The sequence below is a fragment of the Neofelis nebulosa genome, chromosome 6, assembly GCF_028018385.1.
Source record: "Neofelis nebulosa isolate mNeoNeb1 chromosome 6, mNeoNeb1.pri, whole genome shotgun sequence".
Classification (NCBI taxonomy): Eukaryota; Metazoa; Chordata; class Mammalia; order Carnivora; family Felidae; genus Neofelis; species Neofelis nebulosa.
In genome coordinates, this window is record NC_080787.1 from 44,162,785 (window position 1) to 44,188,518 (window position 25,734).

At 39.7% G+C, this 25,734-nt stretch overlaps 1 protein-coding gene across 12 annotated transcripts in view; it reads left to right on the forward strand.

Moving 5' to 3' along the window:
* Positions 1-20,642: 20,642 nt before the first annotated feature.
* Positions 20,643-25,734, forward strand: part of UBR2 (ubiquitin protein ligase E3 component n-recognin 2) — a 125,619-nt gene continuing 120,527 nt past the window's right edge. For 4 of the 12 annotated variants that reach the window (XM_058733969.1, XM_058733966.1, XM_058733970.1 and 1 more), the window contains exon 1: positions 20,650-21,041. In XM_058733969.1, coding sequence (XP_058589952.1) covers positions 20,964-21,041 — 78 coding nt within the window. In that variant the 5' untranslated portion in view covers positions 20,650-20,963. Of the gene's footprint in view, positions 21,042-25,734 lie in introns of all 12 variants that reach the window. The other 8 variants (XM_058733975.1, XM_058733976.1, XM_058733978.1 and 5 more) reach the window with 6 other exon arrangements.

A 25,734-nucleotide genomic window follows, 5' to 3' on the forward strand; every position in this document is an offset into this window, starting at 1 on the left:
TTAACCAAATGGCAGGTACATTATGATCTTACTATCTTGGACTCAAACCATGAAGGGGAGAAGGAAGGAGGCTCAGGAAAGACTGAATAAGATCATAAACACAAATTCAGTTACCCCAAATCACGTGAAGTGGTCTTTGATTGAATTTTCCTTTTCTAGTATAGCTGTTCTTATCCTGTTTCTTTTCGTTATGGCTCCTGTTGGTCAAAGATTAGCTCCCACTATATATGGGATCATTCCCTCTACTGGGAAGCAACACAACTGCCAGCCTGAGGTGGCTCTTCGTCCATCAGTTGTAGACAGGCTGAACACACAAGAATCTTCCAAGCCAGGATAGGATGTCTACAAGACAATAGTCGCATATCCTAATTAATAACATTCAATGAGTATTGCAAATAGAAGACCATATGGGTGTAAGCTCAACTATGGAAGGATTCATTCAACTATTGTAGCCATTGGGAACAATAAGGAATGGATTGAAACAAATGCCAATAGTAATGAATGGGTGTGTACAGATTTAAGATCATTAGGCATGATTTAAAAAAAAAAAAAAGGAGGGGCGCCTGGGTGGCGCAGTCGGTTAAGCGTCCGACTTCAGCCAGGTCACGATCTCGCGGTCCGTGAGTTCGAGACCCGCATCAGGCTCTGGGCTGATGGCTCGGAGCCTGGAGCCTGTTTCCGATTCTGTGTCTCCCTCTCTCTCTGCCCCTCCCCCGTTCATGCTCTGTCTCTCTCTGTCCAAAAATAAATAAAAAAACGTTGAAAAAAAAATTTTTTTTTAAAAATAAAAAAAAAAAGGATAGGCACGCTTGGGTGGTTCTGTCGGTTAAGTGTTGGACTTCGGTGCAGGTCATCATCTCACGGTTCACAAGTTGGAGCCCCGCATGGGGCTTTGCACTGACAGTAAGGACCCTGCTTGGGATTCTCTTTCTCTCCCCCTCTCTGTGCTCCTCTCCCACTCTCTCTCTCTCTCAAGATAAGTAAACTTAAAAAGAAAAGTATACTAGTACCTTTTCATCAATAAAAAATGAACACATCCATCCCTTCCAATCTGTGATCAATTTGTTTAATTGACTTAACTTGGAAATGTGGGAATTTTGTTCCTGCAGGTCTGACGGTGGGTGCCATATTGGACTACTCCGCTGAGAGTGGGAAAAGATAGGACTATTTTACCAGGCAGAAGACTAATTATCTTCTATGAGAAATCTGACTAGACTAAGAGGAAAGACCGAAAGATATTGACATCAGAGGTTTCCCAGTGAAACCTCCCAGGCAGCTCACCCAACAGCAAACTTCACAACTGATATGCCCTACTCATGGTTTCAGAGCATCTCATCAGTTTTCTAGTCTCTCACCCCTTTTTAAAAAATGTTTATTTATTTTGAGAGAGAAAGAGGGAGCAAGGACACGTGCAAGCTGGGGAGGGGCAGAGAGAGAGAGAGGGAGAAAGAGAATCTCAAGCAGGCTCCACACTAAGGGGGGAGCCCAGTGCAGTGCTCAGTCCCATGACTGTGAGATCACGAACTGAGCCAAAATCAAGAGTTGGACACTCAAATGACTGAGCCACTCAGGTGTCCTTTTAGTCTCTCACTCTTAAAAATATGCCAACATCCACAGATTATAGCATCTAATATGAAAAAGAGAGAACAAAACTAACAGAAAAAAAAAAAACCTGGGTAAAACAAACTATAGAGGAGGGAAGAAAACTTCAATAAAATGCCACACCACACCTACCATTGATATCCTCAGAGACAAGCTATCGAAACCATAAAATAAGAACTAGATGTTGTTTCAAAAAGGATAGTCAATGAATAAAATTGAGTTCCTGGAAATCAAAACTGGAAACAAGGAATGAAAAATTCATTAAAAATTTTAAGATAAAGTTTGGGAAATTTCCCAGGAAAAAAAAATCAAACAAAGATGGAAATAGAACAGAAAAAATAAGAGAAATAGACCAGTCTGGAATTCTAGGAAGAAAGAAAAGAGAAAAATAAGAAAGAATATTTTTTAAAAAACTAATTCTTTAAAAATTTCCAGACCTTAAGGACATGAGTTTTCATATTGAAAAGATTCACTCAGCACTCAGCACCAATTAAAGGAAGCTGATCCACATCAAGTCATGCTTCGCAAAATTTTAGAACTCGAAGCATGAAGAGAAGATCACTTATGTGGCTCCTGGGTGGCTCAGTTGGTTGAGCATCCAGCTCTTGATTTCAGCTCAGTTCATGATCTCACCATTTGTGAGATCATGTCCCAAGTCAGGCTGTGTGCTGTCAGCTTGGGATTCTCCCTCTCCCTTTATCTCTGCCCTTCCCCTGCTCAAGCACTCTCTCTTTCTCAAAACAAATTAAAAAAAAAAAAAAACCATTAAAAAAAAAAAAGAAGATCACCTAAGTTTCCAGAGATAGAAAAAATATCATAAATAATTAGAAATCAGAATGGCTTTAGATTTCTCCATAGAAATATTGGAAGACAAAGACAGAAGATAATTGGGAACTGCCTTCAACATTCTGGAGGAAAATTATTTCAAACCTAGAATTCTATACTCAGGCAAACTATCAATCAAGTGGGAAAGCAAAATAAAGATGATTCCATAATTGCAAGGTTTCAAAAATTTGTTTCCCATGCAACCTTCCCCAGGAAGTTACTGCAATATGAATTCCACCAAAATGAGAATGAATCCGAGAATGAAGATGAGAAAACATAGGATCCAGTAAATAGGAGCTTCAACACAGGAGGGATGAAGGGAATCTTAAGGATCATGGAGATTGGAAATTCCAAAGAGAATGTGGAAAGAGATTTCAGAATGTTGCCTGTGTACTAGGCAGGAGTAGGCCCAAGCTTTGTGGGGCTTGAAGCTTATACAAATTAGGGGATCCACTTTAAGAAAATAAGATACAAAATTACAGATGCAAATATTAAACATGAAAATGAATATTTATGTAGAATGAAAAAGAAATCTTAATAAATTATAAAATTTTAAAAGCTGACAAATGCCACAAACATCACAAAATCCAGAAAAATATAATATTTTTGTGTTAACTGCTTGATCCATGTCTTTAATACCTTTTTTCTCTATACTCTTCAGCTGCATAATTTTCCTCCCAAAAACTTATTGTGAAAAATTTTAAACCTATGGAAAGACACGTGGGTGTCTCAGTTGGTTAAGTGTCAGACTTTGGCTCAGGTCATGATCTTGCAGTTGGTGAGTTTGAGCCCCTCATCTAGCACTGTGCTGACAGCTCAGAGTCTGAAGCCTGCTTCAGACTTTGTGTCTCCCTCTCTCTCTGCCCCTCCCCCACTCACCCTCTGTCTCTCTCTCTCTCAAAAATAAATAAAACATTAAAAAAAATTTAAACCTATAGAAAAGTTACAAGAACTTCACGATAAACACTATATTGATACCTACCATTAAATCTTACACTTAACATTTTATTACACTTACTTTATCACCATTCTGTCCATCCGTCAATTCCTCAGAGTTTACATTATTATGCTGCTAAAAATTAACTATAGCAGAGCCATGCGGTAAGTTATGATGACTTTCCTGAACAGCTTTTTGTTTTCCATGGAGTTAATAATTGCCTTTTTTTCAGTTTTCCCTGAACACATCAGAATATTCAACTTCCAAGTCTCCACCAATTGGTTAAATCTTTCATTATACTGAGCACACCCAGTTGTCTATAAATTTTATCTTGCAGATATTTCTCCTGGAGTTTTCTGACCTACTCCAAAATGGGCTAATTGACACATTAGCCTAGAGCCAAAAGTGTATTTCTCATGAAGCTAATGAAGCCTCAGCTTCAGGAACCCTCCACAGGATCATGAATTTTGTAAAATTTGCAAAGTAAGATATTTTAACTGTAATGAGTTAAATTCACTCTCTTTCCTATCCAACTTTCCCTCTGTCATATTTTTTTTTTCCACACACTGCAGTTCGGAGAACCAAGAGAAAGTAAGTTGGAGATCCATTCAGTTTGGATTTAGTTGGATTTATTTATGTAGTGTGCAGTCACATCTGTATAAAGTTAACTTATTGTCAGCTATCCAAGTAGGAATTGCTTCAGGAATATTTCTACATCCTACTTCACTAACTCACCTGGGGCCATTACATAAAGGTGAAGCGCCAGAGGTTATAACAAGATGTTCTATGGTGTCTGGCAGCAGAAGTAGGTGAGCAGGCATGGAGAAACAAGGTCTGAATGTAAGGAGCCAGAGCTAGTCTGTGGAAACCTTCTTCCATTCATCAGATATAGGAAATTGCAAGTGATGGATTTAGTTCCCAGCAATTCAGTTTTCTCCTATCAGGAATGTACTGGATAACACAACAAATACAATTATAAGTGCACTGTCCGGTTTTCTCTTTTGGTGAGAAACACACAAAACTTCAGAATTCTGCTTAAACCTGTAGCAGAACAGTACTATGTATATGTAAAGTTGCTCATTTTAGGGGTGTCTGGGTGGCTCAGTGGGTTGGACATCCAACTTTGGCTCAAGTCATGGTCTCTCAGTTTGTGAGTTCGAGCCCCATGTCGGCCTCTGTGCTGACAGCTCAGAGCCTGGTGCCTGCTTCAGATTCTGTGTCTATCCCTCTCTCCCCCTACTCCCCTGCTCATGCTCTGCCTCTCTCTGTCTCTCAAAAATAGATAAATGTTAAACAAATTTTTTAAGTTGCTTATTTTATATATTTCCACTACCAATAATAAAAACAAATTGTGATTAACAATGCTTGAGAAAAGACTGAATTATCTCCCTATTCTTCCTAGAGAGAAATATCACAAAATCATTGTCATATAACTATATTACAATATAACTATATTAGGAGGATGGAAGAATAAGAAGGGTGTGTGTATGTAGTGAGGGTAGAGGCTGAAAGAGAATGAAATCCTCATCCTTCATTACAGGAAGTGCATAAATGATACCTAAAATGGAAAAAAAAAAATCAAGAAGCAGTACAGGGAAGCTATTTTGAGCTATGGAAGCAGCTAAAATAATTCAAAGTGATTGCCTCTGAGAGGACAGAAATGGGAGGAAAGAGAATAGGGACTGCTTTGGTTTTTCTCTTCTTCCTTCCTTCCTTTCTTTTTTTTTTAATATCTATTTATTTATTTTCAAATTTTTATTTAAATTCTAGTTAGTGAACATATAGTGTAATATTGGTTTCTGGGGTAGATTTAGTGATTCATCACTTACATATGACACCCAGTGCTCATCACAAGTGCTGTCTTTAATACCCATCACTCATTTAGCCCATCCCCCACCCATCTCCCTTCATCAACACTCCGGGTTTTTTGTTTTTGTTTTTGTTTTTTAACAAACTTTGTAGAACCCTGTAAGTCTCTAACTGAAATTTGCGCATGACTAATTTTGGCAAAAATTAAAAATTAAAAAACTCTTATCCTGTAATTGAGGGATTCCAGCTCTGAGAATTTATCTATCCCATAGATATGCTCATGCATGTGCATAAGGACATTTTTACAAGTTATCTATTGCAGTATTGTCTGTAAGTACAAAAGATTGGAAATGATTTAAGCATCATCAGTAAGGGATCATTAAGTAAATAAAACATATAGCCACCAGAATACTAGGTAGCCTATTTTTTAAAATGAAGCAACTCCTGGGCTCCTGGGTGGCCCAGTTGGTTAAGCGTCCGACTTTGGCTCAGGTCATGATCTCACAGTTTGTGATTTCGAGCCTCCCGTCGGGCTCTGTGCTGACAGCTTGGAGCCTGGAGCCTGCTTCGGATTATGTGTCTCCCCCTCTCTCTGCCCCTCCCTCTCTCATGCTCTCTCTCTCTCAAAATTAAATAAACATTAAAAAAAACTTTTTTTTTTTTTTAATTTTTTTTTTTCAACACTTTTTATTTATTTTTGGGACAGAGAGAGACAGAGCATGAACGGGGGAGGGGCAGAGAGAGAGGGAGACACAGAATCGGAAACAGGCTCCAGGCTCCGAGCCATCAGCCCAGAGCCTGACGCGGGGCTCGAACTCACGGACCGCGAGATCGTGACCTGGCTGAAGTCGGACGCTTAACCGACTGCGCCACCCAGGCGCCCCAAAAAAAACTTTTTAAATGAAGCAACTCAATATACATGTGGAGGAATTTCCCAAATGAAAAAGAAAAATACAGAAAACGTGCATGTATGCTACCATTGGTATAGGAACAAAAAAATACTTGTACAGAAACTCTAGAAGGACACACAACAAAATGAAACAGTAATTGCCTCCAGGAGAGGGAACTTGATGGCTAATGGAAGGGGTAGGAGATTGACTTACTTTTCATTACTAAACACCTTCATATTTTTATTATTATTTTTTAACGTTTATTTTTGAGAGAGAGAGAATGTGCAGGGGAGAGGCAGAGAGAGAGGGAGACAGAGGATCCAAAGCAGGCTCTGCATTAACAGCAGAGAGCACAGTGCAGGGCTCAAACCCACAAGCCCTGAAATTACAACCTGAGCAAAAGTCGGATGCTTAACTGACTGAGCCACCCAGGTACCCCAATCCTATCATACTTTTAAAATTGCAGACCAGGGGAAGGAGCCAAGATGGCGTAAGAGCATGGAAGTTTTTTGTGTGTCTCGCGTCCATGAAATACAGCCAGACCAACACTAAACCATCCTACACACCCAGAAAACTGGAGGAGTAACACAACAATCCGCACAACCTGAACTACAGAATTCAGCAGGTACACGGCACGGAGAGGTGAATTTGGGGAGCAAGAGGCCGCGGAAGGTAGGGAACAGCTTTTGCGGGCAGAGAGAGGATGGAGACTGGGGAGGAGGGGAGAATACGGGAAAAGCACCCCTCCCCAAAAGCAGCTGGAGAGAAAGTGGAAAATTGGAAACAGCCACAGGGACTAAACTAAAAAGGGACAAAGGAGAAAGGAGGAAGGAGAGGGCTTAAATTCCATTAAGACTGTAAACAAGGGGAGCGCAAGGGCTGCAACTCGCAGCTCGATACCTGGCGGTGCTCTGGTGGGAAGGGCGAATCCCCAGGAACAGAGTGGGGTCTGGGAGGTTCTTGGGCCACATGGGGAAAAGCGGTTCCACTGCTGCAAGGACATTTGGTAGAGGCTTGAGGCAACCTGGGCCCAGTAGACCCCAGAGAATGGCCGCATTCGCTGGTGCTGGAACAAGGTCGTTAAGGGTGAAGCCAGGTGCCAGATGTGTGTTGTGATTTTCCATAATCCCTGAAATGCTGCTGCTACACTGTCTCACGAACTTTTTCTGGGGCGGGTTGGCACCTGGCCACAGTCTCAGGGCACCAGTGGCAGCAGGGTCCAGCAAGCGTTCCTCGGTGCAGACGACATTAGGCCATTGCTCATTTGGCCATTGCTCGGTGAGACCCTCCTGTAGAGGGGTGGAACGGGTCAAAGCCACAGTCCTTCGGAAGTAAGGGGCCAGGGAAAACAGCCGCATCTGAGACAAAATTCGGGAGAGGTACTGCCTGGGGCCTGGTCATGGAGAGTGAAAAAGCAGCGAGTGGACAAGAGCTGAAGACAGAGGGTAGGTGCTCGATCGCTGATCTGGGAGAACAGACTGGGTAGCTGGGTGTCGCCATTTTCCCCCTCCTGCACATGCGCATACGCACCTACGAGCGCCGCAACAATCCACCCCAGTAGGCTAGCAGCACCATCTAGTGGAGAGCGGAGCTGTTACACTGAGCCCCGCCCAACTGGGCCAACTTCGCTCTTCAAGAACAGAAGTCTCGCTGCCGGCTTAGTTTACGGACTATAAAGCGCTACATAGACCGACTTCTAGGGGAAAACGAAGCAATTTCAGTCCTACTTCAATCTGTTAGCAGGTTCATCTATTCAACTTTCTTTCTTTTTTTTCTCTTTTACACTCTTTTTCTTGAATACAGAAAGAGAAAAAATTCATTTTTATTTTCAATTTTTATTAAAAATATTTTTCTTTAATTTTTATGACTGTATTTTTTACTTTTGTGTAAATTTTTTCAAATTCTATTTCACTTCCATCATGTTATTTTAGTCTACTTCAGTGTATTCACCTTTTCAAATTTTCAAACAATTTCTTTTTTTCTTTCCTTTTCTTTTTTCTTTTTTGTTTCTTTTCTTTTTCTTGAATGCAGAAAGAGAAAAACTTCATTTTTACTTTCAATTTCTATTAAAAATATTTGTATTTAATTTTTTACTATATTTTTTGCTTTTATGTAAATTTTTTCAAATTCTATTTTCCTTCCATCATTTTATTTTAGTCTACTACAGTGTATTCACTTTCTCAAATTTTCAAACGATTTCTTTTTTTAATCTTTTTACTTTTTTCATTTCTTTTCTTTTTTCTTAAATACAGAAAAAGAAAAAACTCATATTTATTTTTTTATTTTTATCAAAAATATTTTTCTTTAATTTTTTTCTACTATATTCTTTACTTTTGTGCATGTTTTTTCAAATTCTATTTTACCCCCGTCATCTCATTTTAGTCTACTTCAGTGTATTCATTTTTTCAAGTTCTCAAATGATTTCCTTCCCCCGCCTTTTTTTTCTCTAATCTGTCAAACCATTTTCAACACCCAGACCAAAACACACCTAGGATCTAGCATCATCTATTTGATTTGTGTGCGGGGGTGTGTTTTTAATTTTTAATTTTAATATTTTTTAATTTTAATATTTTTTAATTTCAATTTTTCTACCTCATTAATTCTTTTTCTCCCTTCAAAATGGCAAAACGACGGAATTCACCCCAAAATAAAGAGCACGAAGAAATGACAGCCAGGGATTTAAGCAACACAGATACAAGAAAGATGTCTGAACCAGAATTTAGAATCACGATAATAAGAATACTAGCTGGAGTCAAAAATAGATTAGAATCCTTTTCTGCAGAGATAAAAGAAGTAAAAAATAGCCAGAATGAAATTAAAAATGCTATAACCGAGCTGCAATCACAGATGGATACAGTGGTGGCAAGGATGGATGAGGCAGAACAGAGAATCAGCGACATAGAGGACAAACTTATAGAGAATAATAAAGCAGAAAAAAGAGGGAGATTAAGGCAAAAGAGCACGATTTAAGAATTAGGGAAATCAGTGGCTCATTAAAAAGGAATAACATCAGTATCATAGGGGTCCCAGAAGAGGAAGAGAGAGAAATAGGGGTAGAAGTGTTATGTGAGCAAATCATAGCAGAAAACTTTCCTAACCTGGGGAAAGACACAGACAACAAAATCCAGGAAGCACAGAGGACCCCCATTAGATTAAACAAAAACCGACCATCAACAAGGCATATCATAGTCAAATTCACAAAATACTCAGGCAAGGAGAGAATCATGAAAGCAGCAAGGGAAAAAAAAGTCCCTAACATACAAGGAAAGACAGATCAGGTTTGCAGCAGACCTAGCCACAGAAATTGGCAGGCCAGAAAGGAGTGGCAGGATATATACAGGGTGCTGAATCAGAAAAATATGCAGCCAAAGATTTTTTTTTTTAAAATTTTTAAAAAGGGGGGTGCTTGGGTGGCTCAGTCGGTTGGGCATCTGACTTCGGCTCAGGTCCTGATCTTGCAGTTCGTGAGTTCAAGCCCCACATCGGGCTCTGTGCTGAAAGCTCAGAGCCTGGAGCCTGCTTCAGATTTTGTGTCTCCCTCTCTCTTTGCCCCTACCCCACTCACACTCTCTCTCACTCTCTCAAAAATAAAAATTTTAAAAATTAAAAAATAAAAGAAAAATATGCAGCCAAGAATTCTTTATCCAGCAAGGCTGTCATTCAAAATGGAAGGAGAGATAAAGAGTTTCCCAGACAAACAAAAATTAAAGGAGTTTGTGACCACTAAACCAGCCCTGCAGGAAATTTTACAGGGACTCTCTGAGGGGAGAACAGATGGGGGGAAAAAAAAAATATATATATATATATATACACACACATATATATATATATACATATGTATATATATACATGTATATATATACATATGTATATATATATATATATGTGTGTGTATATATATATTAGAAAGGACGAGAGAACACCACCAGAAACTCCAACTCTACAAGCATCATAATGGCAATAAATTCATGTCTTTCAGTACTCACTCTAAATGTCAATGGACTCAATGCTCCAATCAAAAGACATAGGGTAACAGAATGGATAAGAAAACAAGATCCATCTATCTGCTTCTTACAAGAGACCTAAAGACACCTTCAGATTGAAAGTAAGGGGATGGAGAACCATCCATCATTCTAATGGTCAACAAAAGAAAGGCAGCGTAGTCATACTTATATCAGACAATCTAGACTTTAAAATAAAGACTGTATCAAGAGATGCAGAAGGGCATTATATCATATTCAAGGGGTCTATCCACCAAGAAGACCTAACAATTGTAAACATTTATGTGCCAAATGTGAAAGCACCCAAATATATAAATCAATTAATTACAAACATAAAGAAACTCATCGATAGTAATACCATAATAGTAAGAGACTTCAACACCCCACTCACAGCAATGGACAGATCATCTAATCAAAAAATCAACAAGGAAACAATGGCTTTGAATGACACACTGGACCAGATGGACTTAACAGATATATTCAGAACATTTCATCCCAAAGCAGCAGCATATACATTCTTCTCCAGTGCACATGGAACGTTCTCCAGAATAGACCACATAGTAGGACACAAATCAGCCCTAAGTAAGTACAAAAAGATCAAGATCATACCGTGCATATTTTCAGACCACAATGCTATGAAACTTGAAATCAACCACAAGAAAAAATTTGGAAAGGTAACAAATATTTGGAGACTGAAGAACATCCTACTAAAGAATGAATGCGCTCACCAAGCAGTTAAAGAGGAAATTAAAAAGTATATGGAAGTCAATGAAAATGATAACACCACAACCCAAAACTGCTGGGACGCAGCAAAGATGGTCATAAGAAAAAGTATATAGCAATCCAGGCCTTCCTAAAGAAGGAAGAAAGATCTCAGATACACAACCTAACCTTACGCCTTAAGGAGCTGGAAAAAGAACAGCAAATAAAACCCCAAACCAGCAGAAGACAGGAAATAATAAATATTAGAGCAGAAATTAATGCTATCGAAAGCAAAAACACAGTAGAACAGATCAATGAAACCAGAAGCTGGTTCTTTGAAAGAATTAACAAAATTAATCAGTTTGATCAAAAAGAAAAAGGAAAGGACCCAAATAAATAAAATCAAGAATGAAAGAGGAGAGATCACAACCAACACAACAGAAATAAAAACAATAATAAGAGAATATTATGAGCAAGTATATGCTAATAAAATGGGTAATCTGGAAGAAATGGACAAATTCCTAGAAACATGCACTACCAAAACTGAAACAGGAAGAAATAGAAAATTTTAACAGACCTATAACCAGTAAGGAAATCGAATTAGTAATCAAAAATCTGCCAAAAAAACAAGAGTCCAGGGCCAGATGGCTTTCCAGGAGAATTCTACCAAATATTTAAGGAAGAGTTAACACCTATTCTCTTGAAACTGTTCCAAAAAATAGAAATGGAAGGAAAACTTCCTAACTCTTTCTATGAAGCCAGCATTACCTTGATTCCAAAACCAGACAGAGACAACACTAAAAAGGAGAACTTTAGACCAATGTCCCTGATGAACATGGATGCAAAAATCCTCAACAAGATATTAGCCAACCGGATCCAACAATACATTAAAAAAGTATTCACCACGACCAAGCAGGATTTATACCTGGGATGCAAGGCTGGTTCAATATCTGCAAAACAATTAATGTGATTCATCACATCAATAAAAGAAAGGACAAGAACCATACAATCCTTTCAATAGATGCAGAGAAAGCATTTGACAAAATACAGCATCCTTTCTTGATGAAAACCCTCAAGAAAGTACGGATAGAAGGATCATACCTCGAGATCATAAAAGCCATATATGAACGACCCAACACTAATATCATCCTCAATAGGGAAAAACTGAGAGCTTTCCCCCTAAGGTCAGGAACAAGACAGGGATGTCCACTCTTGCCACTGTTATTCAACATAGTATTGGAAGTCTTAGCCTCTGCAATCAGACAACGTGGAGAAATAAAAGGCATCCAAATCGACCAGGCAGAGGTCAAACTTTCACTCTTTGCAGATGACATGATACTCTATATGGAAAACCCAAAAGATTCCACCAAAAAACTGCTTGAATTGATTCATGAATTCAGCAAAGTTCCAGGAGATAAACTCAATGCACAGAAATTGGTTGCATTCCTATACACCAACAATGAAGTAACAGAAGGAGAAATCAAGGAATCGATCCCATTTACAGTTGCTCAAAAACCCATAAAATACTTAGGAATAAATCTAACCAGAGAGGTGAAAAATCTCTACACTGGAAAACTATAGAAAACTTATGAAAGAAATTGAAGAAGACACAAAAAAAAAATGGAAAAAGATTCCATGCTCCTGGATAGGAAGAACAAATATTGTTAAAAAGTTGATACTACTCAAAGCAATCTACATATTCAATGCAATCCCTATCAAAGTAACAGCAGCATTCTTCACAGAGCTAGAACAAATAATCTTAAAATTTGTACGGAACCAGAAAAGACCCCAAATAGCCAAAGAAATCTTGAAAAAGAAAACCAAAGCAGAAGGCATCACAATCCCAGACTTCAAGTTATGCTACAAAGCTGTAATCATCAAGACAGTATGGTATTGGCATAAGAACAGACACTCAGATCAATGGAACAGAATAGAGAACCCAGAAATGGACCCACAAATGTATGGCCAACCAATCTTTGACAAAGCAGGAAAGAATATCCAATGGAATAAAGACAGTCTCTTCAGCAAGTGGTGCTGGGAAAACTGGACAGTGACATGCAGAAGAATGAACCTGGACCACTTTCTTACAGCATACACAAAAGTAAACTCAAAATGGATGAAAGGCCTAAATGTAAGACAGGAAGCCATCAAAACCCTCGAGGAGAAAGCAGGCAAAAACCTCTTTGATCTTGGCCGCAGCAACTTCTTACTCAACACGTCTCCGGAGGCAAGGGAAACAAAAGCAAAAATGAACTACTGGGACCTCATCAAAATAAAAACCTTCTGCACAGCGAAGGAAACAATCAGCAAAACTAAAAGGCAACCAACAGAATGGGAGAAGATATTTGCAAATGACATATCAGATAAAGGGTTAGTACAGAAGTATCTTGATCAAATATCAAGATGACCAGACCAAAGGTGGAAATTTTTCTGCTAAACGGACTCAGCATGATTCTTTCTAAGCTAGAATAAGCAGGCCAAGAACAGATCCCAAGGCCTGGTCAAAAAGAGGACTCAGAGTAGCCTGACTAGAGGTAGGTCAAGGACACAGTCTTTGTCACACACCTCACTACACCCAATGAAATAATAATTGGAAAGGGTGGAATGTGCTAGCTGGACAATTGCACCTCACTGTATGCCATCCTTCCCATATCTGGAAAAAAAAAGATGGCCTTGATAAGCTGACTTCAGGGAGCAGAAAACCACAAGACGCCTAGTGTTCCATTCCCAAGAGATAATTTACATCAGTGACAATAAATACAGGAAAAATGAAATATTCTTCAAAATCTGTATTTATTTGTCTCTTTATATAACATACTTGTATGTTTACTTTTTTATTGCCTGAGGACTCTACATACTGGCTGCTTTATAACATTTTTTTAGAGGCTGGAGGAAACCCACTCTCAACACCACAAGTGAGAAAAAAAAAGTTGCAATTGGCTGTTATCACTGTCAGTTATCTCAGTATGAAAGAGGGAAGTGGATAACCTTGTCCCCAAGAAAAGCAGAGCATGTATCCACAGTCGTAATCATAGATGGACCCATCCTGGTATGACCCTCCTAAGAGAGGAAGATCTCAGTTCAATGTGTTGAAGTAATTCAAGGACAAAAGTTCTCAATCTTTTACTCATGGCCTTTAAGAAGGATTGATTAATTATTTTAAGGTCTGTCAAGGAAAAAGGAGACTGGGTTTTGACCCACTGTGCATGAGTTTGGTTATTTTAATTATGAAAAAAAAAAAACTAATAAATGAATTTCCCTAGAAATGGGTCCATGGGGGAAGCAACATAGCTTGGAAAGAACATGAGCCTTGGCCTTGGAGAGTTCAAATTTCGGCTCTGTGGCTGGGCTTCCTCAGTCTAGAATCTCATATATTTCCATTCTTACAAGTTGTCTTGAAAAATTTCCTTGATAATTTATACTCATCCATTTTTGTTGTTGTTCTTTCTAGAACTCCTACTATTCAGGGTTTTTTTTTTTTATTCAGAGATTTTACATTTTAAGTATCTAAGAGCACTTTTTTGTTCTTGAATGTTTCTCCACCCCAGTCTCCTATTCTTTAATGAGTGCAAAATCTTCTCTTATTCCCAAGAATCCCAATAACATTTAAAAAGGCTTTTTCCAACTCTCTGACTTGTTTCCTCATCTTTCTTATATTTTAGTCTCTCTTTTATAGATTTTGCTCAAATATCTCTATACAATTGCTTGTCTGCTCATATTTAAGAATGTGTCACTAAAAGGATGATTGGAAGCTTTTCATACAAGGGTGAGGTAGCCCAAGTGCATCATTTTGTTGGGGTCTCTTGGGTCCCTCTCCCCAAATTCATGAGTTGAAGCCCTAATCCCCAAGTTGAAGTGACTGTATTGGGGGGTGGGGTCCTTGAGGTAATCAAGGTTAAATGAGGTCATAAGAATGGGACCATAATCCAATAGTACTGAGGAAGAGACACCAGAGACCTGTTTTTCTCATACAAAGAAGAAAAGCCATAGTGAGAAGGTAGCCATCTGGAAGCCAAGAAGAGAAGTTTCACCAGAAACCAACCCTGCTGGCACTTTTGTCTTAGACTTCCAGATTCTAGAACTATGAGAAAATAAATTTCTGGTATTTAAGCCACCCAAGCAATCTAATATAGAGTCCCACCCCTCTGATAGACTTTCTTTCTTTTGGGCTGGTCGGTCCCTCTGGATGCTCTCAAACTCCTGCCTGGGAGTTATAAGCCAGCCACTGGTGTTCTCAGAGCCAAGATGGGGAATGCACTGGAATGAGTCTGTTCAGTGTATAGACTTTGAATTAATGCCCTAGCATTTAGCACAATGTCCCTGTCCTTAGCTGTGCCTGGTGTTGCACAGTCCAAAGACCTCAGGTGCAGTCTCTCTAGAGGAAAAGTCTCCAGTCTTCTTCCAGGGTGGAAGATGGGGTGATCTAATTTCTTGCTGTACAAACTTTCAAATGATATTCCTGTTTTTAGCATCATCTTCACCCACTCTCAGAGAAACATGCCCCTAACTGGACATCTTAATGCCCACATAAGAATGTAAGACAAGACCGTGGATACAAGAAACATGAATTAAAACTGTGATCCCCACATAAAGCCAGGGCTTTCAAAGGAAAGTATAGACTAGAAAGGATAGACTAGAAAAACACTCACTGACTTGCTGAGAGGAAATGACAAGGAAACTTTTACCTTGACTGTGAGTAGGAAAAAATATTATTCTCCCTTAAAAATTTATAAACAAGTGCACCTGGGTGGCTCAGTTGGTTAAGCATCTGACTCTTAACTTCGGCTCAGGTCACGATCTCACAGTTCATGAATTTGAGCCCCACATCAGGCTCTGTGCTGACAGCGCGGAGCCTGCTTGGGATTCTCTTTCTCCCCCCTCTCTGCTGCTCCCCCCTCAAAAGAAATAAAAATAAACTTTAAAAAGTTTATAAACAGGGACAATGCCACACAATTCAATTTGTGTTATTAAGGAACCAGAAGCCAAGAAACTGACATGAAAATTGTTTCTATGTGTATGATCCTCCCAGAGTGCCTGGTCCTGAGTGTATGATGCTTCAAAAATGCTTGGCCTTGCAGAGGCAAATGGAAAACTACTTTGAAGGTATATGCTCTCAACACAGGCCACTCAAGTTGCCTACAGCTAATGTTAAATGAAGATGATCTCAAAATTCATAATTACAAGGCAGAAAGAAAACAATCATTTAAATGATTAACACACACACAAAGAGTAAGATTAGATTCCCAAGATCTTCACAAGTACAACAATCTAATAAACACTACTGAATATAAATATTTAAAAGTATTAAAGATAGAGGTGCCTGGGTGGCTCAGTTGGTTAAGCAGCCCATGTCATGATCTCATGGTTCGTGAGTTTGAGCCCCACATCGGGCTCTGTGCTGATAGCTGAGAACCGGGAGCCTGGTTTGGATTCTGTGTGTGTGTGTGTGTGTCTCTCTCTGACCCTCCCCCGCTCACTCTCTCTCTGTCTCTCAAAAAAATGAATAAAAAATAAAATAAAATAAAATAAAATAAAATAGTATTAAAGATATAAGGCAAAGATTTAGAACCACTTATATAAATAAGTAACAAGATATTATGAAAGAAGAACAGGATGGGACGCCTGGGTGGCGCAGTCGGTTAAGCGTCCGACTTCAGCCAGGTCACGATCTCGCGGTCCGTGAGTTCGAGCCCCGCGTCAGGCTCTGGGCTGATGGCTCGGAGCCTGGAGCCTGTTTCCGATTCTGTGTCTCCCTCTCTCTCTGCCCCTCCCCCGTTCATGCTCTGTCTCTCTCTGTCCCAAAAATAAAAAATGTTGGAAAAAAAAAAAAAAATTTAATAAAAAAATAAAAAAAAAAAAAAAGAAAGAAGAACAGGAATCTTTGATGGGGCGCCTGGGTGGCTCAGTTGGTTGAGTGTCTGACTTCGGCTCAGGTCATGATCTCACAGTTCATGATTTTGAGCCTCCCATTGGACTCTGTACTGACAGCTCAGAGACTGAAGCCTGCTTCAAATTCTGTCTCCCTCTCTCTCTGCCCCTCCCCTGCTCGTGCTCTGTCTCTTTCTCTCTCTCAAAAATAAATAAACATTAAACAAAAAAAAATTTTTTTAATGACAGGAATGTTTGGAATGAATTAAATATAATTTTTAGGAATGACACATGAAATTGTTGAAAATAAACACTCAGGGGCGCCTGGGTGGCGCAGTCGGTTAAGCGTCCGACTTCAGCCAGGTCACGATCTCGCGGTCCGTGAGTTCGAGCCCCGCGTCAGGCTCTGGGCTGATGGCTCGGAGCCTGGAGCCTGTTTCCGATTCTGTGTCTCCCTCTCTCTCTGCCCCTCCCCCGTTCATGCTGTGTCTCTCTCTGTCCAAAAATAAAAAACGTTGAAAAAAAAAAATTAAAAAAAAAAAAAAGAAAATAAACACTCAGTAGATAGTTCAATATCAGATTAGACAGAGCTGAAGGGAGAGGTTGCACACAGAAGATATACCCAGAATGCAGGATAGACAGTTAAAAGCGTAGAAAAATGAAAAAGATTAATAGATAATAGAAAAGCAAGTCAAACAGGAGTACCAGAAGGAGAGAATAGACAGAATGCAAGAAAGATAATATTTGAAGAAATAATGGCTTTGAAGAATTTGTTGCTCATGATATGCCCCAATTCGAGAGACTCCCCGAAAACAAACCACCAGAGTCCAGAGTCAAAGCCAAGCGGCAAGGGTCGTTTATTGCAGGTTCGAACCCGGTCCTCCGCGCACTCGTTGCTGGTGACGCTAAGAGGCCCCAAGCGAGGATCTTACAGCTTCTTTTATAGACAGGCACAAACAAGTTAGGGATTTTTTGCGGTTACAGAGCTGTTATTGGTTGACATTTAAATTTGAACACTCAGCAGAACTTGATTGGTTCCCGCCTTTTTTCAAACCACTCAGCAGAACTTGATTGGTTCCCACCTTTAGGTCAGACCACAACCGGGCACGCCCTGGCTGGTTCCGGGAACGGCGGGGGGGGGGGGGGGGGGGGGGGGGTGTGTGGGGGGGGGGAGGTCTTTTCTTTGCAGTTGTGAGTACACCTGGTAATTTTTCTCTTAGTCTCTCACTCATACACTTTAGTCCACAGTGAATGTCCTTTTATACTAAAGAATGTAGCAGATCATATAAACCCTGTCCTCTGCCCACAGTATGATACAATGTGACACCAGTAACAAAAGATAACAGTACCATACACATTTGAAAATTTTAAACCATACTACATGGGTCAAAGAAGAAATCACAATAAAAATAGAAAATATTTAGCAATGAATGATAACGAGGTTACTATATACCAAAATTTGTGGAATGCAGTATATAATGGAAATGTATTGCCATAATAAATCTATGACTCTACAGTTGGTCCCCAGGCCAGCACTATGACCCAGGAACCTAATAGAAATGCCATTTTCTGTCTCCACCTAAAACCTATTGAATTAGAAATTTTGAAGGTGGAAATCTAGAAATCTGTATTTTTATCAAGACCTCCAGGTGATTCTGATGTATGCTTAAGTTTGTGAACCACTGCCTTAAATGTATATATTGGAGGGAATAAAAGAAATATTAATAGTAAACATCCAACTCAACTATTAGAAAAAGAACATTAAAATCAATTTAAAAGTAGGAGCACCTGGATGGCTCAGTCAGTTAAGCGTCTGACTTCAGCTCAGGTCATGGTCTTGCGGTTTGTGAGTTTGAGCCCTGTGTAGGGCTCGGAGACTTGAGCCTGCTTCAGATTCTGTCTCTCTCTCTCTGTTCCTCCCCACTTGCACTCTGTCTCTCTCTCAAAAATAAATAAAGATTAAAAAACTTTTAAAAAAGGTTTTAAAGTCAGTCTAAAAGTAATGGAAGGAAATACTGTTAACAGCAGAAATCTTCTTTACAATCTATTTTAATAGCTTTGTTTCTATATTAGGACCCTTAAAGAAGCATTATCTTTGCTTTCAGGTTGAAACAATCCCAGTTTTCCTCCAGCTTGACTCTGACTCGGTAGTGTATCTGTGCAAGGAAGTTGGGCAAAGAAGAAAGTAACACATAGAACAACATTTCAAGATACCACATTCTAGATATCTATGCAGATATATGCATTTTTTCTTTCTATAGAGTCATAAGAAAGTATTAAAAATGGGTTTCTTTGGGGAGGAGGGACTTGGGGTAGGTAGAGTCATATTCATTTTTCCTTTTTTTTTTTTTAACGTTTATTTATTTTTAGAGAGAGAGTGAGAGAGCACAAGCAGGGAAGGGACAGAGAGAGAATCCTAAGCTCAGACTCATGAACTGTGAGATCATGACCCGAGTCAAAATCAAGAGTCAGACGCTTAACTAACTGACCCACCTGGGTGCCCTGTCATTTTTCCTTTTAAAATATTCCTACATGGGTGCCTGGCTGGCTCAACCAGAGACCACGTGACTCTTGATCTCAGGGTTGTGAGTTCAAGCTCCATGTTGGGAACAGAGCTTATTTCAAAAATAAATAAATAAATAAATAAATAAATAAATAAATAAATCCTATTAAGTTTGGATTTCTAGTCTTATATCACTTTTCTTTCTAAAAGTGATAAAAGACTTATTTGAACTATGAGATTATGGGTAATTTTTATTTCCTGATTAAAAAGAGGCAAAACAAACAAAACACATGGTTAATATTATTGTTAAAAACAATAACAACCACAAAAACATGTCCAGACCTGGATTAGATCAGATCTTTTTTTTTTCTTTTGTTCTTTCTTTCTTTCTTCTTTTTTTTTCTTTCTTTTTTTTTTTTCTTTCTTTTTTTTTTTTGCCTAATGTAATTCACAATCTCCTTCTGGGAGTAAATTAGCATGCCTGATAAAATGTGTAAATTTTCTGATAACTTCTAAAGGAACTGAAGACTGGTTCTAAGAAACCTACTCATCCAACTGTGAGTCAAGAGCCTAATTACCTCTAATCAAACACAATTTTCTTTTGTACCTAATCTATTTTTATAAAATGTCCATAACAAGAGCAAATCTTCTTTTAAAAATTTAAAAAATTTTTAAATATTTATTTATTTTTGAGAGAGAGACAGAGAGGCAAGTGGGGGTGGGGCAGAGGGAATGGGAGACACAGAACTGGAAGCAGGCTCCAGACTCTGATCTGTCAGCACAGAGCCTGATGCGGGGCTTGAACCCACGAACTGCCAGATCGTGACCTGAGCTGAAGTTGGAGGCTTAACCGACTGAGCCACCCAGGCACCCCAAGAGTGGATCTTGATAGACTTAATTGGTAGGCTCCTTTTCCTTTGCAGCAGCAATATTTATAATACATTTTGATAAGTGGTCATCACTAAATTACTTGTAAACGTTTTCTTTAACAATACTTACATATATTTTAAAATCTCAAAACATCTGGGTAATGTCCATCTCGGTTACAGTCTAACAGATGAAGGCACGATGAATGGCAGGGTCATAGAACTATAGGAATAAAACGTAATTCTTTCGTTCTTTCGCGACCATCTGTCGGCCTACCATATGCTAGGCTTTGAAAAGTACTTGAGCATCTACCACGTGCCAGGCACCGTTCTAGGATCTGGGGATACAAACATGAACAAACGGGAGTTGGGGGGAATAAAACTACTGTTCCCACAATGACGTGCTCTTCTGCCTCTTCCCAGGTGGGAGCTTCTTTCCGCTAGTCTCTTCCCAGGATTCTAGTTGTACAGGAAAGCCCCACCTGCTTATCTGCCATTTGCCCACGCTCTCGTTAGAAGATGGACTACAACTCCCACAATGCCTTCGGGGGGCACGCTAGAAGGGTTCCACCTGCTTCCCAGTCCGGTCAAGAGGGACTACAGTTCCCAGACTGCTCTGCTTCCTCTCTTGGGTGTTATTGCTCCTTTCCCGGTGCCGGACGCGGTAGAAGCGAGCGAGAGTGCCAGGTCCTGGGTTTTCTGTGTCCTTCTCCCGGGCAGGGACGAGGCAGTGACTTGACTCTTGGGCGCCGAGCCCGGGAGGGAGCGCAGGAGGCCGTCTTCCCTCCTGTCCAGCTCACCTCACACCACTATTCTTCTTCCTCACCCGCGGCCGCTTGGACGACTCCGGACCGACTACCTGGGACACGGGTGGCAGTCTCTGCAGCCGGGGCTGTGGCGAGGCCGCGGCCCTCGGGGCGGCGGTAGCGGCGTCAGCTCTGGGGAGGAAGAGGAGGGAAGATGGCGTCGGAGCTGGAGCCCGAGGTGCAGGCCATCGACCGGAGTTTGCTGGAATGTTCGGCTGAGGAGACCGCAGGGGTGAGTGCCGGGACCCGGGCGGGGACGTCCGGCCCTCGCAGGCCGCGCCCGGGGGGAGGAACTGACTCCTGGAAATCTCGGAGCAGCCCAGCTCTGACTTGGGGTAACGACCTCGCGGGGCTCTCTAGCCTCGCCGTGTGGGCAATGGTCCGGGGAGGCCACCGAGCCTGCCCCTCGCCCTCCTTCTTTATCCTCAAATATCCCGCAGAGCCGCTCTGTCCGCTGGCCGCCTTTACATTCCCTTTTTGCCTGGGAGAACCGACTGCCTTTCCATTATTCCTCCTTACCCCTCCACTCCCAAGAAGTCCCCAGCACAGGGGCCTTTGCCCTTTATGCCAGCTCTTGGCAGAGGGGAGAGGAAGACGCTTCCTGATTTGGGGGTGTAATCGCCCTGCTTTATCTGCCTAATTCCTTTTCCTCAGGTTAGTGGAGCATTGCCTCCTCCACCAGAACATGCTACCCTAACCGGTTCCTCACTTTGTTTCTGGGACTACCCTAGGCACCAAAGGATGCAAACGACACTGTTTTCCCTGTATCCGCCCCCCTCCCCCCCGCCTCCCTCGTCAGTGCGTTTTTGCCCAGGTTTGGTCAGTCCACATCGTTGGTAAATGTGCGGAAAGTAGCGTCTGGGCATGTTACTGAGTGTGAGAAAGCAGTGGTGGAGGCTGGGAGATTAAAAAAAAATAATTTTTCTAGGAGTTGGGCATAGTTGGATGGAAAATAAACGTTATATAACTTTGAGAGAGTAACTTTCAACAAATAGAAACTAATAATGTGAGGTTTGGTCACTGCACAGTGGGGAGCAGTTAACCCCCAAACGTAAACCGTTCAAACCCAGTACTGTAATGAAAGCGTCATAGGAATATGCTCGTGTAAGTTGCAGAGTTGTAAAATGATTACTTTAATAAACTTGATGGCATCTTTCCTCAAGAAGGACAGGGAGCACTCATTAGAACAGACTGTCCAGGATGATTATGAATGGACCAAAACAACCTAGGCCTCACTTCTCAGGCCTCTGATTTTAGGGAGGGGGTGACCTTTGAACACATGTTAATAATCTTTATGAGCAAAATTTTAGTGGGGCACCGTGCGGCTGCTGGTGGTGAGGGGTTACTGTGTGTGAATTGTCAAGAGTGGAAGTCAATGACAGGAGTAGAGGTGAAAAGTTTAAAGTGATACATTGTTGAATGATGACTGTTGAATTTTTTAAGTCAACTTGTTTAGCTCTGTTTTCATTTACTTTCTGTTTAATATTGCAACAACCCAAGGATTTTCCGCCCCCATCTGCCTTTCATTTATCAAAGAGAACAGTGTTACAAGGAAGCAGTAAAATAGTCAAGGTGACAGCTATTCCCAATGTCGTCATGTCAGTATCCATATTGACATTACATTTGTTGTCTGCCTCAAAGTGTTGTTGTTGTTGTTGTTGTTGTTGTTGTTGTTGTTGTTGTTTTATTCCCACTGAATTTTGTGTGGCTTGGCTCCGAGATACAGGCTGTGTGCCAGATTTTTCCAGCTCTGAAAGTGCAAGTGATTGCGTTTCTCCAGCCCTGAAAGCTATCAAGTGATTGGAGTTTCTCCAACTTGTTGTGGAAACCAGTTCTAAAACTGGTACTAGAGACCAATGTAATAATTCCTGTGTAGTGAAATTCTCAAGCAGATATAGTGGGAGAAATTAAGGGAAAAGCAATTGAAATTTATTAATTTGGACTTAATTTGAGTTTGTGACAATCCCAGTCTGAGCTACATTTTACATTTGCTCTGTTTACTTTTAAATGGCTTTCTGAACAATAAGATGAAAAAGTTTTTGGTCTAAAGGCCAACAAAATTCCCAAAAGAAGACTACTAGGATATTAAAATTAAAATTATAAAATTAAGGGGCACCTGGGTGGCTCAGTCGGTTGGACATCTGACTTCAGCTCAGGTCATGATCTCACAGTCTGTAGTTCGAGCCCCGCGTCGGGCTCTGTGCTCAGCTCAGAGCCTGGACCCTGCTTCAGATTCTGTGTCTCCTCCTCTCTCTTCCCCTCCCCTGCTCATGCTCTGTCTTTCTGTGTCTCAAAAATAAATAAAAACATTCAAAAAAATTTTTTTAATTATAAAATCAAAAAATTTTAAACTAATATTAAAATACAAGATTCTTCCAGCTATATAATCTGGTCTTACTTTGTGAGGGGTCTGTATTTGTTAAAACCACATAACACTTAAAACTATTCTTTCAGCTTGGTCTATAGCACAGCCCTTCATCACAAATTAAAATGAGTTAAAAAAGCTTTCTCAGATTAAAAGCAAATTTTAGAGAGGGTAAACAGAGCAGTTATTTCAGCCTTTAGACCTTTGTTACTGATAATTTCTGGGATCACATCCATTTAAAATAGCTTAATAAGCTTAGTGTCATCTTTCCCACACTTTATTTACATACTGCTTTTTACATTTCTATTATGTGGAGGAAGGTATGTATCCTAACAAGCTTGCCTCACAAAAGCAGTTATGTGCTCTTTTCGATAATTGTAAGCTTAGGATATTAAAGTAGTCCTCTCTTCTCAGTTTTCTTTTCTTGGTAGAATTGATTCCACAAGTTTTGATTTTTCTAGCATGTCTAATCTATCTACATTTTTTGCTACATGGCAATTATTATAATGTGCTCCATTGGGTGATTGTGACTTAAGAAGGAGGCCTATGTTCCAGACAGGAGGTTGGGCTTTTTGTATTCTGAGCCATCAGCCCAGAGCCTGACGCGGGGCTCGAACTCACGGACCGCGAGATCGTGACCTGGCTGAAGTCGGACGCCTAACCGACTGCGCCACCCAGGCGCCCCCATTTTTTGGATATTATGAATCGTGTTGCTGTGAACATTTGTGTGCATTTTTGTGGGGACATCCGTTTCTTTTTTTTGTTTTTTGCTTTTGTTTTTTTGGTTTTGGTTTTGGTTTTTGGTTTTTTTTGAGCATATACCCAGGCATGTAATTGCTGGGGTCTATGGTAATTCTATGCTTAATGTTTTGGGGAACTGTTTTCCAAAATGACTGTATCATTTTACGTTTTCACCAGCAGTATGTGAGCGTTCCAGTGAATTTCTCCAATATCTGTTGAGTGTGAAGTGCTATCTCATTGCAGTTTTGATTTGTATTTCCTTCATGACTGTAGGTGCTGAATATCTTTTCATGAGCTTATTGGCCATCTGTACATCTTTGGAAGTGTCAATTCAGACCTTTTAACTATTTTTAAATTAGATTTTTTTTCTCTTTTATTATTGAGTTTCTGTATTTGATTTGTGAATGCTTTTACTTCATTTCTAGAACTCTAATTATAAGATTCGTTTAAGATTTTTCTTAACAGAGTCTTGAAAACTTCATTTTGGTACTAATGAGACTGTTGTTTTATAATTAACTTATATGTTGATCATCCTTGTTTGAAAACAAAATCAAATATGGTTAAAGGATACAATTTTTAAAAAAATTTTAAAAACGTTTTTCAATTAATTAATTAACTTTTTAATTTACATCCAAGTTAGCATATAGTGCAACAATGATTTCAGGAGTAGATTCCTTAATGCCCCATACCCATTTAGCCCATCCCCCTACAACCCATAAAGGATACAATTTGAATTGGGGACTAGAATAATAATCAGATGCTGTAATAAAAGGCTAACTTCTAGGGAGTCTTTCATTTTTGTGTTTATTACACTTGCTCTTTATCCCAAGGCTTAAATTTAGCATTCAAAAAAGGAAAGCTCCTGGAAACGTTGTCGTTGTCCGTTGTTGTAACATGTTTACTTTAGTGGAGTGAGTTGACAGTTTCTTCACTTCCTTTATGGATGACTTCTAATAAGATAAGTGCTTATTTGTTGTGCACACTGGTTTGACAGCCACAGTGTCTGAAGGACAAATTAACATGCAGTCAAATTACAAATCTCAATAGTTGGTCATGATGAGGAAACAGTTACAGTTAGCTTATGTTAGTTAGAGCTAATAAGAAAAGCTATTGATTTCATTCTTCTGAGATACATGTGAGCCATTATTGTGGAAGGCAGCCAAAAAAATTTTTCCTCCTGTTCAGTTTTTCATAATTTTTTTTTTCAATCTATATTGTTGCCAGTCACTAATTGAATATTTCTGGTATAGAATTCTTATTGATTCTCTTGTTTTATATATTAAGTGTTTAAATTTAATGAAGTTAAAAATGCTTATAATAGATCCCAAATCTGTTAGGTGGTTTTAAATTTGGAGCATATGCCTGCTTTTCTTGAGCCAGATATGCAAATCTTCTTAATAATTTATAATAATATATTATAAACTGTATTTAGGATGAAATGCTCTACTAATAATTTGTAATATAATATCAGTACAAATTATATACAGTAATGTATATTATGTTATATATACTGTATAGTAAATATTATGGTATTATATATTAATAAATATGTAATAGCATACATAATATTATAATATATAAAATAGCGTAGTCTATAAAATTTGCTGATTTTTTTTTAATGTTTTTTATTTATTTTTGAGACAGAGAGAGACAGAGCATGAATGGGGGAGGGGCAGAGAGAGAGGGAGACACAGAATCGGAAGCAGGCTCCAGGCTCTGAGCCATCAGCCCAGAGCCCGACGCGGGGCTCGAACTCGCGGACCGCGAGATCGTGACCTGAGCCGAAGTTGGACGCTTAACCGACTGAGCCACCCAGGCG